We start from the raw sequence: 15,260 nt of genomic DNA on the forward strand, positions 1-15,260 counted from the left end.
ACCCAACAGAACCCAACAGAAAAGTAGCTCATCCTTGGCTGAAATGCTCTGCCACCACGGTCCTGAAAATCTCAATCTTTTAACTTTGTCTTGTTAGTGAAGTCCAGTGGGGCAATGGAGCATGTATGTGAGCAGAATGGGTAATACCCATGCCCACAGCCCCTTGCCACCCCACTCACGCAGAGCACTGGCAAAGCCCCATGAGTACAGAATTCAAGTAGACCCACAGCGAGCCTAAAGGCGGCAAGACTCAAGGCCAAGTACAAGTGTGTTATGTCTGCAACCGAGTATACTGGGGGTATTGACAGCCCCAGGAGGACATGCTTCCCATTTGAACCAGAACTTTCTTCGAACACAACAAAAGAAATTATGGAGGAGCCCTATCTTACTCCTTTTCACTCGTGTTTGCCACTCACTTAGGCTGGAATGATGACACAGAAGCGTCAGCCCCTTGTGCTTCTTTTCACTGCCTCCTAACTCATCAGTAAGGGATGCTATTGACAGAACGTGCGGATGTCAAGAAGAGAAATAAAAACTGAGCTTTATGCAAAATCCCTGCTATTCTGGCAGGAACAAAATACATGTAGGAGCTACAAAAAGAGTCATGTAATTTCGGCCATCCCACGTGTGAGTTAGAAACTCTTATGTTTACATTAAAATTGGCATCGCACAATATAAAGATGAACCATGAAATTTATGCCAATAATTTAAACTCAAATCTTACTTAGGATAGCACTCCACAACATTTTAAAAGCCCTGAAGAAAAGGTTTGTATTTAGTGCCTATTATGTCCCTTTCACTGTGCTTCCTGAACAAGGGTCCCCACAAATTACACAGCTGGCCCTGGTGATGGAGAGGTAGGTCGTGATGTTAATTGAGAAAAGAGACCCCACGTTTTCAGGAAACAGATCCACGAAGCCCCGATTTCCCTGTAATTGAAAGCTACACACTCCTTTGGGGTTTGATTGCCTTTTTTTATTTCTCCCTTCCCACAACCAGTAAAAAAAAAAAAAAAAAAAAATACAATCAACGCAGTTAGAAGGATCCAATTTTTTTAAAAAACAATCAGTGTGCAAAGAGGGCCACAGCCCTGCCAAGGCTTAACTTACATATTTACAGGGTGTGTGGCATGGGTGCGGCTAGAGGCACATTTAAAGGGCGGTATTACAAAATATACAAAGATGCTTTCTTTATATTTCATAGTAGAACCCGGCCTCATTTCCAAATGAGAGCACTATAAAACACAAATCACACTCCTATTTACCATATAACTTATGAAAAATGCTGTACAGACGTGCGGCTATAAATAGAGTATAAATGGCTCTGTTGGGGAATTGGTATCTACACGGGGTAAGGGTCAGCGGAGGGCTCAGTTTGGTATCCCAACCTGCTAAGATGAAGGATAAGCCAGGATGGGGGAGAGCAGGGCCTTGGAGTGCGGCTGCACTGAACCCCCTCCCGACCCCCCCAAACTCAGTTGAAGCCCCCTCCCTCTCCGGGGCAGACTGGGATTGTTCAGGGTGCGGGAGCAGTGGAGGGAGGAGGTGCAAATACTACAGGCGGCTGGAGAAGGCACAGAGAAGGTATCTGAGGCAAGAAGGAGCACAGTCCTTGGACCCACGGCCACACACGGACCCCTCCTGCTACCTGGTGACCACCATCCTATGGGCCGTTCGGTCATGCCCTGGGTTCTGCCCTTGGAAAGTTTGGATCTCCGCAGGCATGGAGAGAAGGGCAGGAAATCCTATGGGAATGTGCGAGAATGTTTGGAAAGGGTTTCTGGCTTGGCTGGATGAATGCAAGCTGCCCATCAAAAAAGCCAACCCGGACATTGATCTTGCAGAGTGAGGAGGCGGAGACAAGGTACAATTCCTCCATGCTCACATCTTTCCTGGGGTTCAAAGTGGCAGCAGTTGAGGGGACCCACAGGGGCTGCTTATCTTATTCTAAAAGACCCAACAAGGATGATTTTATCTGACGAGAGAGCAGCACTGGGCTCTAGACACAGCGGTCCACTGGCTTCTAAAGTAGCCAAATGAAGAGCCCTCGGCCCCTTCAGCAGATAAACCATCTCCCCCTCCCACTGCTCCCCATGCCCAGCTCTCACCCGCCATGGGCCCTGCTCGGGAACAGGACCACTCGCCTCTCTGATAAAACAGACCCCAGAGGTGAGCCGAAGTGCCCTCTGAACCTCTCTTGGTAGCTCAGATGTGGCTCCCACCCTGAAAACTTGGGCACAGCAGGGACGCTTTGATGAGCTACACCTGCCGGGGTGAGGACACCGAACAGGGGTTTGGGGAGATCTGGGAAGAGGGCAAGGCCCACCCCAGTAGTCCTCACCAAGTCTCCAAACAATCACACTCTTTCTCTGGAATGGGTCTGGTCTGGGGCAAGGACTGTGCTCTTGGAGGAAGCAAGTCTTTGGGAAAAGGTGCCTGAGCTCTAGACCCCTAACACACACACTTAATGTGGGCATCTTAGAGAACCTTCCATAAATCCATCCCCTCGGGGCATTTCTCTGGAAGATGATTGGGGTCTAGCAAATGGGTCCTGTGGAGCAACCCCACTGTGGCAGGGGTGGGCGGCGGGATCACCTGTAGCCACGGTGTCTCGTGCTCTCTCAGGGTCCCTGTGCCCACTCCTGCCACAGGAAGGCTGGAGCCCAGGCTGAGCTGACGCCACGGCGCAGGCCCAGGGTGATGGGTGAGCGGTTGACCCTTTCTCAGGAGGGAAGGATCTCTACCAGGCAGAGGTGGGATTCGGGGCCCTGCTCCCTCCCGCCGTGGGGTGGGGGGCGCCCTACAAGGCCGTGCTGCCTGACATGACCTTGGAGTCCGGGTCGTCCACTGGAGGCTGAGGGGACCCCTCCTGGGCCTCCACGCTCAGGGCCACGTTGTCAAAGGCCTCGGGGCCCTTGCCAGGCGGCGCCCCCTCGTCGTCGTCTTGGCTGCGGCAGCACCCGCTGCAGCGGCAGCACGGAGGACAGCCACACAGCAGGCAGCAGGTGCGGCAGCACAGGCGGCAGCACAGGCAGCAGCGGTTCTGGCAGCAGCCGGCCAGCAGGGAGATGAGGTCGTCCCAGGGCTTGAGGGAGCGCAGCCACAGGGGCAGGAAGCCCCAGTCCCGCAGCTTCCGGGGCAGGATGCGAGGGCAGCGGGACTGCAGGACGCCCAGCAGCCCCAGCAGCAGGGCCACCGCGACCACGGGCGCACCCACGCCCACCAGCACCGGCCAGCCGGCCAGCGACAGGCCGAACACGGCCATCGGGGTCAGGAAGAAAACGAAGACGAGGTAGAAGACGGCGAACCAGCGGTATTCGGCCGAGAGCATGCCCAGGCCCTTGGCCAGGCGGATGGGCAGGCGGGTGAACGGGATGGGGTACCACAGCAGGATGCCCGAGATGTTGAAGAAGAAGTGGCACAGCGCAATCTGAAATGCAAGGGGAGTGGGGGTGAGCGGGTCTGGTGCCTGGTGAGGCCGGGGTGACGGCAGGGGCATCACAAGGCCTCTGGGGCAGCGCCAAGGGCCCGCTGGGCCTTCCCAGGAACTTGCTGTGTGTGCATGGGTGCAGGTGTGTGCAGGTGGGTGCAGGTGGGTGCAGGTGGGTGCAGGTGGGTGCAGACGAGTGCAGGTGGGTGCAGACGAGTGCAGGTGGGTGGACGCCGATGGAGGTGACCAGATGAACCACAGCCCAGGCCCCCTGGAGTCCTTCAGGAGTTTGAAATTCACAATGATCAATCTCAAAACCCTAGAAACCTAGGGCTTGACCCAGTTGGTGGGGCCCAAGAAGAGGCTTGCTAGGTAGCTGGGGGTCCCCACGGCCCCATCCAAGGGAGGCCAGGGAGAGGGCTGCACTTGGTACAAATAACGGCAGCAGCAGCTCATCTTAGCACCCACTAGGCTGAGGCAGCTGTTGGAAGCACATGCAACGAGTACCTCAATCCTCCAAAAAATACCCTCAGAGCTGCCAGACCATCATTATCCTCGTTTGATGTTGGTGGTGGTCGAGCCAACTGAGGAAGAGGTGAGGCTCCTTCCCTGCACACGCAGGAGATGGCGGAGGTGGGATTCCAACCCCAGCAGCCTTGGCTCCAGAGGCCACGCACTTTGCCACTTCCTTGGGCCCACCAGGTGCCAGGCATCACACTACGGGCTTTGGACCAGCCTGTCTGGTCGCCAGCCACTGGCCACATGTGGCAACTGAGTGCTGGAGGTGTGGCTGGCCTCAAGTGTGCTGCAAGCGCACGATGCACACCAGATTTCAAAGACTTCGTCCAAAAAAAAAAAAAAAGGTGAGACATCTCGCCAATTTTTAAATCAATTACACGTTCAAATGATAATGAGTTAGATCAAATACATTATTAAGATTGATCGTGTTTTACTTTTTGAAAACATGGCTAGGAAAGATTTCAAATGACATGGGTGGCTCAAATTTCTATTCTACACTCGTATATCTCTCAGAGAGCATGGCTTTAGGCTGAGTCTCATCAGATCCTTGGAATAATCCTAATGAGATAAGGCTCCCGGGTTGCAGAGAGAATTGATGCTCAAAGGTTAGGTTACCTGTCTAAAGTCGCTTAGTGTGTAAACCCAGGACGGAGTTCAAATGCCAAAGATCTTCTTGCCCAAGTAACCTGGTTGATCCGGGTAGGGCAGGGGACCTGCCCTGAATTTAGAATTCTAAATTCTAAGCCCAGAGCACAAGTGACCTCCCAAAATCCAAATAGTGTTCCCCAAGTGGGGGGTGAGGAGATGAGAAGTGGTGTAGTGGCCGCCCCCCACCTCTGTTTAAACAACCACCAGTGATGGTGGCCTCACAGTTTTGAAGATAGAGAAAACTTGGCTCTTGTTCCAAACCATCTGCTTCTAAGACCACAAATGGGGCTGTCCCCCCACCCCCCTGGGCTCCCGCCCACGCAGCCTTTCCTAACCTGCAGGGAGCTCCTCAGAGTATTGCCTGGGCTGGCCAAGGCGGCCAGGATGGCGGTGGTGGTGGTGCCGATGTTGGAGCCCAGCGTGAGTGGATATGCTCTCTCAATGGTGATCACACCAATACCTGGCAGAAAAATACAAAAACTATAGTATCAGCCCCGAGGGATGATGGGAGGTGGTGACAGCAACTAGACAGGGTAGCCAGAGAGAAACTCACCGATCAGTGGGGTCATAGCGGATGTGAACACGGAGCTGCTCTGCACAATGAAGGTCATGCCTGCCCCCACAAGGATGGCCAGGTAGCCAGTCACCCAGGCAAAGGGAAAGGGAAAGTCTAGGAGACAGAAAGGAAAGGAGATCTGTCACAGGCTTTCTAAGGAAGGGCTGGGTTGGAGGCCTAGCTCGCCCCTCCAGAGGACCGGGGTGGGGAGGGGTGCAGTATGGGCTGGGCTAGAGGGTCAGGTTGTATAGAAGCCTCCCCACCCCACACAATAGTCATAAATTACAAATTGGATTTTTAGAATCCTTTCACCTTGCATGTTCAGATGGTGGAACCACGGACCAATACACGCATTCACTGAATTCGGAAGTAGAGATGCTGAACACACATGTCGCGGACTAAGCGTCTCCTCTCAATTCCCATGTTGAAATGCTAACCCCATGTGATTGTATTAGGAAGTAGAGCCTTTGCGAGGTAATTGGTTCATGAGGGTGGAATCCTCCTGACTGGCCTAGTGCCCTTACAGGAGAGAGACCTACTCATTCCATGTGAGGACACAGCAAGGAGGCGGCAATCTGTACATCAGCAAGTGGGACCTCAGAGCCTGACCATGCTGGCACCCCAATGCCAGACTTCCCAGCCCCCAGGACTGTGACAAGTGTTGCCAGCCTCCGATAATTTGTTATAGAATCAGAACTAGGACACCACCCAATTAAGCACCTTCCTCCCACGGAGCACTCACGGTGCTCTCCCAATGCCGTAAATCCTCCACCTTTCTGAAGGGACACGGAAGCAAAGGGCAGCAGCTTGGAAGTCCTACACGCTGAGTTCTCGGCAACACCCACACGGGATCAGGCCCTGCACACCCAGCAGGTCCCCACAGTCACCCAGCTCAGCCACATGACAACCTTGGGGACAGCCCTCAGAGGTAGATATTCCTGGCCCTGTTTCATGAAGGTTTCATGGGGAGGCGACATCCTTGGCTTGGCCAGGATGCCATAAGCATCAGGGGCTTCTCCTGGCCACTGGGGTTGTGTTGGCTGCCTCAAGATGGTGATGGGTTATCTAGAACCATGTTTTCTTCCCAAGAGTGGAAGGGAAGTGGGGAGCAGAGAGGGCATCCGTTACCCTTTCTCTAAGGGATTCTGACAGACCCGAAAGACCTGGGCATGGGGAAACCTGCCAGGAAGGAAGGAAGGCCTATCTCATAGATCTCTGGATATGAGCTGGCTCTTTCTCAGGACCTTTCAGATGTGATAGACACTGGTGCCCAGGCTCCACCCAAGACACAAAAAAAGATCTCAAGGGCAAAGGACATCTTCAGCTTATCAGATCCAAGAGAAAAACTCCAGAGGCCATTGCTAGATGAAAATCTAAAAGGAACCTCCCCACCGCCGGGGTGGCCCCAGTGATGCCATGCCCTAGAAAGCCCAGAATTGGGGTGAGGGTGTGCCTACCTGTGTTGATTGTCTTCTTGATGACCACAGCTACTTGTCCCCGGAGCACGGAGCCTAGGAGCTTGACGATTGTAATAAGGCAGCCACAGAGGACCAGCAGGGAGGCCAACAGCAGGATGATGCCAACCGCAAGGTCCGGAAGGGTGGAATTTGCAAAGATGTGCTGGCCTGAAAGGACCAGGGAAAGCCCTTGTTAGAGGCCAGTGGGGCTCTGAGGCCACCGATTGTTCTTCATTCCCCAGCATCATCCTTCTGCTTTACAGTAACAGAATCTGGGTTGTTGGCTCAACATATGGCACCCCAGAACAAAGACCACACTTCCCGGCCTCCTTTGCAGCTGACTGTAACCCGAGGCCATGTTCTGGCCAATGGGACCTTAGGAGGCTAGAACATGAAGTAAAATCCTTCCAGTTGCAGAGCTGGTCGGGGCCTTTCTTCTACCTCTACGTCTCACGGTGTGTTTTACTCCTGAGAGCGACTGATACCTCGAAGAGCTTGAAGAGCCAAGTGGGGTAGGATGGGGAAGTCAGAGTAGGAGCTATTGCCAGTTGTAAGCCTCATTTTTTTAGAAGTCCTGTGTGGCCCTAGGATTCTAGGGTTTGACTGATGGGTGTATAGCATCTTGAACATGGGAGGTGATAAACTCATTGATGCTGTGAGGTGAGCCACACTTGGAATCTACTGCTCAGAATTAACATGGGCGGCGTGGAGAGGATGAAGGGAAGCAGAGACACACACATGGTTAGAAGAGTTAAGGATGTCTGGACCCATGATTCCCAGGGCAACAGTCCAGCTTCTTAAAGAATCGGAGCATCATGTAGGCTCACTGCCTTGTTCAGTGCTGTGGCTCCAGGGCTTGGAAGGGGGCCTCCCGTACAGCAGGGACTCATGACTTCGGGCTGAATGTATTTGTTCTGTTCTGTGTGGGCCTTACATCTCCTACAGGTCTGGTTGGCATCTCCCTAGAGCCCAAGGGATACACCAAAGCAGACAGAAGGAGCCCTCTGGAATCTGCAGATGAGCTCTAGTGCAGTATGGACCTGCCAGAGGGGTTGGGATTCAAATCCTGGTTCCACCCCTCCTGGTGGGACCCCAGACCTGGCTCGAAACCTTAGTTCCCGCTGCTGTGAAAGTGCACAGTTCATTACTTGGTATGATGTTGGTGCTCAATGAATCTCCGTGCCTTTCTTTCCTTCACTAACTGCATTTCACACTGGCCTTGGGGAGCCCCATTGCCCTCCTAACGAGGCTTTCCGTGGTCTTTTCGGGCCAGCACATCTTTGTGATAAAGGACAACGTCAGCACCCCCTCACCCCCACCCCGACAGCCCAGCCCAGTGGCTGGTGCTCTGCTGAGCTCCACTCACACTTGGCAATGTTCTCCGTATAGGTCACATTCTTGAGAGTCCAGGTGTAGGTACCGTCCGACCAACAGAGACTAGGGGAGGTGCAGTTCTCAGACGAAGGAACGGTGACATTCATTTGAGTCTGGAAGACAAACATCGACACATGGTATAGAGAGTCCACCATCTCCCTGTTGGTGGGGACTGCAGGCAGTGTGGCCAGCAGGGAGGAGACACATGTCAATGCATGTGTCTCTAAAATATGATGCACTGTTGCGACGGGTCCCTCCATTCATGGGAACACAGGGAGCCATAGATAAGCCAAGAGACATGAAAATATCAAGCCAGGAATAACATGTTTTCCAAGGTGCGGGTGGGGCAAGAGGGAATCTGTCCTACTGCATTATCTGTCCATCAAGCATTCAAAGACTTGCTTCCCTAAGGATTCCCAGGGCCAATTTTTACTTCCTCTGACCTCTTATCTGCCCACATTGAATTCAAGGTTTTGCTGAACCCACAGATCCAAGAGTCTGCCCACCCAGCCACATCCTTAGAAACTTACCACGTTGGTAAAAGTCTTGCACCAAATCTTGATCAGACTCTTGTTTTTGGCTGCTTCATCATTCATTGCAATTTCATTGATGACTTTCTTATCCAGCTGAGGAAGACAGACAGGAGAGGGTCAGCAGGTCTCAGCACTGATGTGGGAAAGACACATAGGAGGTTCTATGGAAGGGGCTCCAACAACATAAGCCCAGTGGGTTCTGACTTGCTCCGTCTATGCTCCCAGGATGGAGCACTGCACCCAGACATTAGCAGGTGCTTGAGAAATAAGGGAATGGCTGTAGAAACAGTGGGCTGGTAGCTGGGAAGCACACAGTAGAAGGTCATCAGGTGACAGCAAAGCCCAGACGGTAAGGTGATAAAGGGCAAGGTCTAAGCTGACCCACTTTTCAAGGCAACAGCCACAAAACCTTTTAAGATTTATTTCAATAATAGTTCAATCAGCCTGGGGGGCAGGGGGGTATGAGCAGGATAATCCTTTATCAGTGAGCCCATGGGTGCCGAGGTCAGTAGGGGGAATAAAGTGGCCCCAAGCATCCAGAGTCCTGAGTCTTGAGAAGCACTTGCCACCCTCCACTCCGCTCCCACCCCAATAAAGATGACACGCAAAGTCAAGGAAATGAAGAAGGCTGGTTACTCTTCAAGGGCAGGTGCCCTTGAAGTCTTGGCTCCTCTGGCCTTTCTCAGAGGCAACCAGAGAGCAAGCAGTGTTTATAGGCCCTCATCCTTGTCCACCATCTCTCTCCGGTTGGGAGGAGTGGGAGGGGGCAGGGGGGCAGTTAGTTCCTTCCTTCCCTCTCTGAAGGGAGCCGGGCTACCTGGACTATGAGCTTCGTGAAGGGATCGGTGATAACTTTCAGAAGGGCGGGGGCATCTTCTCCGTTCTTGAAGTTGAAGGTCTCCACCACCAGGTTGGTGAGGACCTCCAGGTAATGGGTGGCCGCCTCCAGGGGCAAGAGCACCAACACGGACAGCCAGTTGAAGAAGTCATGGACAGTAGCTCCAGCGAAAGCCCTATAAGAACCCCAGCCGGAGCCAACATTGAGAAGAGTCAGCAAGCAAGTGGGCCCCAGTCCGGGCAGGTTGTTGATGGCACCATCTGCCAGCAAGTCACCTCTCTACATCCACATCTACACGCTCACAGCAATGCCCAAGTGGCTGGTACCAATATCCTCATCTGGCTGGCTGATGAGGAAACTGAGGGCCAGCAAGCATAGGGGAAAAGACCCCTGCCTGGGTGCTGGGGCCAGGACCCTGTCTCCCACCGCCCAGCAGAGCCTTTCCCACCCAGCCAGACAGCATTCAGTTCTCTGCTGGGACAGAGGGAAGCAGGCAGGTTGTGGCTGCAGTAATGGGCTCAGGGACCACTGTTTGGAGGTGCTGCCTCAGGACCTCTTCCAAATCATGCACATGGAAGACCACCTTCCTTGGTGGTATCCAAAGCCCTCAACTCTTAACTTCAAGATCTTGGGACTCTGATGAAACCTTTGAACAGCTTGCACATCGAACAAGGCCGATATGCACCACAGTTTCTGACTGAGAAGGGCTGCAGGTTCCCCTGAATTCCATTCTATCTCCAGACTAAGAAACTCCAGACTTTTTTCCTCCATGAAAAAGTTTTCCTTTAAGAAAGATCTCCAGGCTTCCTGGGTGGCTCGGTCGGTGAAGCATCTGCCTTTGACTCAGGTCATAATCCCGGGGTCCTGAGATCGAGTCCCGTGTCGGGCTCCCTGCTTAGCTGGGTACCTGCTTTTTCCTCTGCCTCTGCCCCTTACACCCCCGCCCTTGCTCCAGCTCTTTCAAATATAAAAATCTTAAAAAAAAAAAAAAAAGACATATCTGCATGTCAAAAAAATACCCAAAACCAAAGGGGACATGGACAGAAGCTAATAAACCTGTGGGGGAAATGCTCTAACTTCACTAGGAGTAAAAGATTTATTTACAATTTACTTGTAAGTACAAATCTTTACCTATCGCATCAGCTTATAAATTTAAAAGTAACTTATTCTTCCTAGAGCAGGTGATTTAAGACATCTTCATAAGCTGATGGCAAGTGATGTAAATATTTCTTAGTAGTTTGGCAAAATGTTTTAAGAGCCTTATAGGTGTCGGATATAATCATTACTTTTCGAGAAACCGAAGGAAGTATTTCCAAACCTCCAGGAAAGAATAATGCACGTCTCCAAAGACGTTACTGAAAGCAATCTATTTAAATAATCCAAACGAGGGGTGGCCTAGTTCGATTACACGCCTGTGTGCAGGCGCTTTCACAGCTCACGCTTCTAGTTGGCGAGTTTATATTTCAGATGTAGCAGTGAAAAGAGCCCTCAATCTGGAAGAAAACCTAGGCTGAGTCCAGCCGTGCCCCTTAGTGAAGCTATTGAACCTCTCTATGCTTCTATACTGATGAAACGGGGCACAGAAAAGTCTATTCAGCTTCTTGAGAAGATCAAATAATTAGCCACCCCCCTGGATGATGTGTATCACTCCTGCGACCCTTGGGACATTTCAGAAGGTTAGCGGTGTCTGAGCAGGAATGAGCAGCCCTGAGGACCTGGGCCACCCGCCGGGTAACCAACAGAAGAGGGATGACATCTGTGGACCGCCCGGCCAGCTCTCTGCCCGACCCGTGGGTGACTGCGCGGCGCAGACAAATTGCCTCTGTTTTTATGAACTTCCGGCAAAAGCCCACCAGTTAGAAGACAGGCCGAGAATGTGCCTCATTCTCACTTTAACCCTTTGGAAGGAAAAGGTTCCCTTGGCCTGTTTCAACCTGCCCCATTTTCAGATCTCCAGCATCCACGTAAACCACATGTTGCCTTTTACTGGCCTGCGAGTGAAGAACAAAGGGAAGGTGGCAGGGGTTGAGCTCACCCAAAGAGGAAGCTTGAGGAGGTTATAATTATTTCTGACTAAGCGGGATAGTAAAATCCTATCCTAACTGGCCTCGTTTTAACTACAACAGCCACGCGGGAGGCAGGCTGCTAGTTAGGGCTTGCATTTAGGGAGCTCTGATTGTGTGCCAGGTACCTGGCTAAGCACTTCCCTGTCGGTGAATTGGGTTTAGTCTTTTGGGCAACAGTGGTGACGGCCAAGTATCCTGGCTACGCAGACTGGGGAGCTGGGTGGCATCAACTGGTAGGTATGCCACCCCGACCCCGAGCTGTACTCGCTCCCCCCCACCCCCCATGGCTACTGCTGAGAGCTCCAGGAACCACCAGCATGTTGCCACTGGTAGTCCAAGGTAGTTAGGGCCACCGGGCCTGCACCCATGAGCCTCGTGCCGGCGAAGGCCGAGTCTGAGCCTCCTACCTTCTGAACTCATTGCGGTCTCCCGCCTGCATGAGCGCCACGATGGTGTTGGTGATTGATGTCCCGATGTTGGCACCCATGATGATGGGGATGGCGGCTCGCACAGTCAGCACTGGAGGTGGTGAAGAGAAAGCGAGTGACTTAGCAAGTTCAGGAAGGGGGCCTGGCCACGCTCCCGACGGGGGCCCAAGGGGGCCGACCTCGGCCAAGCTGCTAATTGCCAAAGCAGCATTTCCTAACCATTTTGGGGTGGGCACCCGGCTAGGAATCTGATGCCAGTGAGGACAGCTCATCACAGAGATAGGCACGTGTACCAAAAATAACTTCCAGCACATAATTTCAGGGAATCCGCAGACTCCGTGACGAAGCCCTTCTGTGGACCCCAGTTTACAAACGCGTCTCTAAATTTCTGTCCTCCCTGTGGCGGGTGCAAGGCCGGCTTATGGGAGAACAGGAACCAATGTTTAAGGACTTGTCTGTTTATTATGGCAAATTTATTTTCCTAACACAATGTTCTAACACATGAAAGTCATTTTTGATTTTTAAAGATTTTACTTATTTTGGAAACTGCCTGAGTGGGTTGGGGCGGGGGTGTGGAGAGCAGAGGGAGAGAGACAAGGTGAACTCAGGACATGGGGCTCAAAGCCACGACCCCAAGATCATAACCCGAGCCGAAATCAAGAGTCGGATACTTAACACCAACTGAGCCACCCACGTGCCCTGAAAGTAAAGTTATTTTGAAAAATGCCTTTTTCTAAGTTAGCCCAGAAAAGTTCTGGCTAATTTTGCTTAAAAAAAAAAAAAAAAAAAAAAAAACTGGTTTGGGCAGAAAATGAACCTGTTCAAATTGCCCCCCCTCAGAGCATCTGCCCCAACTTAGCCAGAGCAAACTATCAGCAGGTTCAAGTTTGGAACGCCAGCTTCCCGAGCTCCGTTGTCCCAAAGCCCATGTGTGATGTGATTACACGTCTTTATTCTTATCACCGAGCACTGACGGGAATGTTTCTCGTCTACACGGCCCACTATGGCAGCCACTGGCCACATGTGACTACCGGTCCCCTAAGATACACTCAGGGCAACCCAGCAACCGATTTTTATATTTTAAATTAAAATAAATTAAGGTTAAATAAAATTAAGTAGCCCTATGTGGCCAGTGGCTGCTGGACAGGACAACACCGTTCCAGAGAATTCAGAGCCGAGCCCTCAAGCCTCGAGGTCTAGATTCAGACTCTGCCACAGGGATGGACACAGGAGCCTGCCCGGGGTAAAAGCAGAACCAGGGGCACACAGATAGGAAGATGCTGGTGGCAAGCCTGGACACAGTCAGAGTCAGTCCCAGGCTCCCCAGCTGGCCAGGGAAATGCCCGGAATGTGTCGGGGCCCACAGGGGCCTGGACTCACGTGAGGAGGCCACCATGCTGACGATGATGCTCGACGAGGTGCTGGAGCTCTGCACCAGGACCGTCACCAGCACTCCAATCACCAGCCCCGCCACCGGGTTGGACATGATCGAGTTGTTGCTGAAGAACTGTCCGGCCACCTTTCCTGGAAAAAAAAGAAAGTTGGGTGGGCATGAGACACATCATAATGTCGAGCCGTGGCCAGCTGGCGAGGGGACATTGAGGCCAGCCTCCAGCCCAGCTGGTACCTATGGCCTCCCCACTCCGCTGCCCTGGTTTCCTGTCTCCACCTCTGTGACCTAGGTCCCTATGGCCCCCCACCACCGCTTGTCCCCCTCGGCCCTTCACCCTACAGCCTCCCATACTTCCTCCACTCCTTCTGGCCCCGAGCCCTTCCTCCAGCCTCCTTGACCACCAGCCTGGCCTCAACTCTACTTGGCCCAGACGGGGTCAGCGAGTCCCCTGAGACCCCATTTCCTGTCTCTGGATATATTGCCCATTCAGATTTACCCTTTGGAATGGATATTCCCATTCTTCTCTCTTTCCACCTCACCCAATGCCCATTGTCCAGCCTCAGCCTGGCCCCACACGCCCGAGACCGTCAATCCATTCCCCAACGCATTCACTGAAGACTGAGGCCCAGATGGTAGAGGCCACTAGTCAGGGGCTCAGAGTGAAAGCCCCTGCTGGGGGGACCGGGAGTGGCACCTGGAAAGTCAGTCTGCCCCTCACCCACCCCTACAAATGCCACCCACCCCCAATAATCCCAGGTCACAGAGTTCAAGAAATTTCTATACTGGAGGGGGAGGGGCAGGTAGAGAAATCCATGGTCTTTCATGTCACTGGGATCTGAGTTTGGATCCCCTACGCCAGCTCCAGGCTGGACAGCATGACCACTTTTAGCCTCAGATGCTCCCCGTAGTGGGGAAGGGCTCTGGGAAGGAATGTGTAGGATCCCAGGAGGCTTTCAAAGCGCTGGCTATTGATGTCACCTGTCAGAGGAACACAGGTGACCTAGCAGGTGCTGGTCTCACCTCTAGGAACCCCCCTCCTCCTCACCACACTGCATAGCCACGCTCAGTCCTGGGAGATGGTTAGACAACCGCTAAGGATACAGATCCACCAGTGCTGGGACCCTTGTCCTTCTCCAGCAAAGGCCCAGTCCCGATTTCCAGTTGCTGGAGCCTGGGAGCACTCCTATCCGTTCATCTCTTTAGGTGGGAGGGCTTAAGACAGTAGGGATCCCTTAGATAAGTCCCGCTGTCAAACAACTTCCTGTCCAGAGTCTGGGGACAGACACACGAGGCCGGCTGCCTGGAACTGGCTCTAGCCCTGGCTGCCGGCCATGGCCCCTTTACTGACCTCAGTTTTCTCTTCTGTAAAATGGGGGCATGGCTTCCCAAGACATGAGGTGACTTCCTGTCCTAAAACAGGCCAAGAGGCTAGACCTGGAGAGGGCCGGCTGAGTTGTGACCATCTGAACCAAATACCACGAAAAATACCCCCACCCCAGATCTTTGTCCCTCTCCTCCGTACCTCCAACCAGCTGGAAGGCACTGCTGAGGACATCCAAGGAGCACACGAAGAAGTAGAGAAAACCCAGAAGCAAAATAAATTTCCCAATGCCTTGGAAGACGCAGAGAATCTTCCCTTTGGTGTCTCTCTCTGGGGTAGGGGGAAAGGTACAGAAGGCTGTTAGTGCCTGAAACCCAGAAATGAGCCCAGAGTTCCCCACTCCCGCAGCCCCCTCATCCAGGTGGCTGTAAGCTCTTATGTATGGCAAGGCCCGGGATGCATCCATGACTGCAGTTTTCAAAGCGATTCCCGCTATAGTCCATTTAGTTGAAGCCTGTGGCCAAGTGTCTCTGAAGGATTGGCTCTGGGGAGGGGGGGTTCGGGGGGGTCTGGGCTACTGACAGGCAAACCAGACTCCAGGCTCAGCAGAACCAGTGTTGCTGAGTGAGGCAGTTAAGGGCACTTGGCACCTGCTAAGTGTGGGGTCAGAGATAATGGCTCTGCCGAGCACTTTCTGA

The 15,260-nt window shown here is 52.8% G+C and overlaps 1 protein-coding gene across 2 annotated transcripts in view; it reads right to left on the reverse strand.

Annotated features, from left to right (window-relative positions):
* Positions 1–953: 953 nt before the first annotated feature.
* SLC34A2 (solute carrier family 34 member 2) overlaps positions 954–15,260 on the reverse strand; it is a 36,398-nt gene continuing 22,091 nt past the window's right edge. For both annotated transcript variants that reach the window (XM_077880652.1, XM_077880661.1), the window contains 10 exons: positions 14,764–14,892; positions 13,229–13,372; positions 11,828–11,939; positions 9,334–9,529; positions 8,514–8,609; positions 7,976–8,096; positions 6,610–6,777; positions 5,150–5,266; positions 4,932–5,056; positions 954–3,429 (listed from right to left, as the gene is read on the reverse strand). In XM_077880652.1, coding sequence (XP_077736778.1) covers positions 2,800–3,429; positions 4,932–5,056; positions 5,150–5,266; positions 6,610–6,777; positions 7,976–8,096; positions 8,514–8,609; positions 9,334–9,529; positions 11,828–11,939; positions 13,229–13,372; positions 14,764–14,892 — 1,838 coding nt within the window. In that variant the 3' untranslated portion in view covers positions 954–2,799. The remainder of the gene's footprint in view (positions 3,430–4,931; positions 5,057–5,149; positions 5,267–6,609; positions 6,778–7,975; positions 8,097–8,513; positions 8,610–9,333; positions 9,530–11,827; positions 11,940–13,228; positions 13,373–14,763; positions 14,893–15,260) is intronic.

This window comes from Canis aureus, chromosome 2 (genome assembly GCF_053574225.1).
Source record: "Canis aureus isolate CA01 chromosome 2, VMU_Caureus_v.1.0, whole genome shotgun sequence".
NCBI lineage: Eukaryota > Metazoa > Chordata > Mammalia > Carnivora > Canidae > Canis > Canis aureus.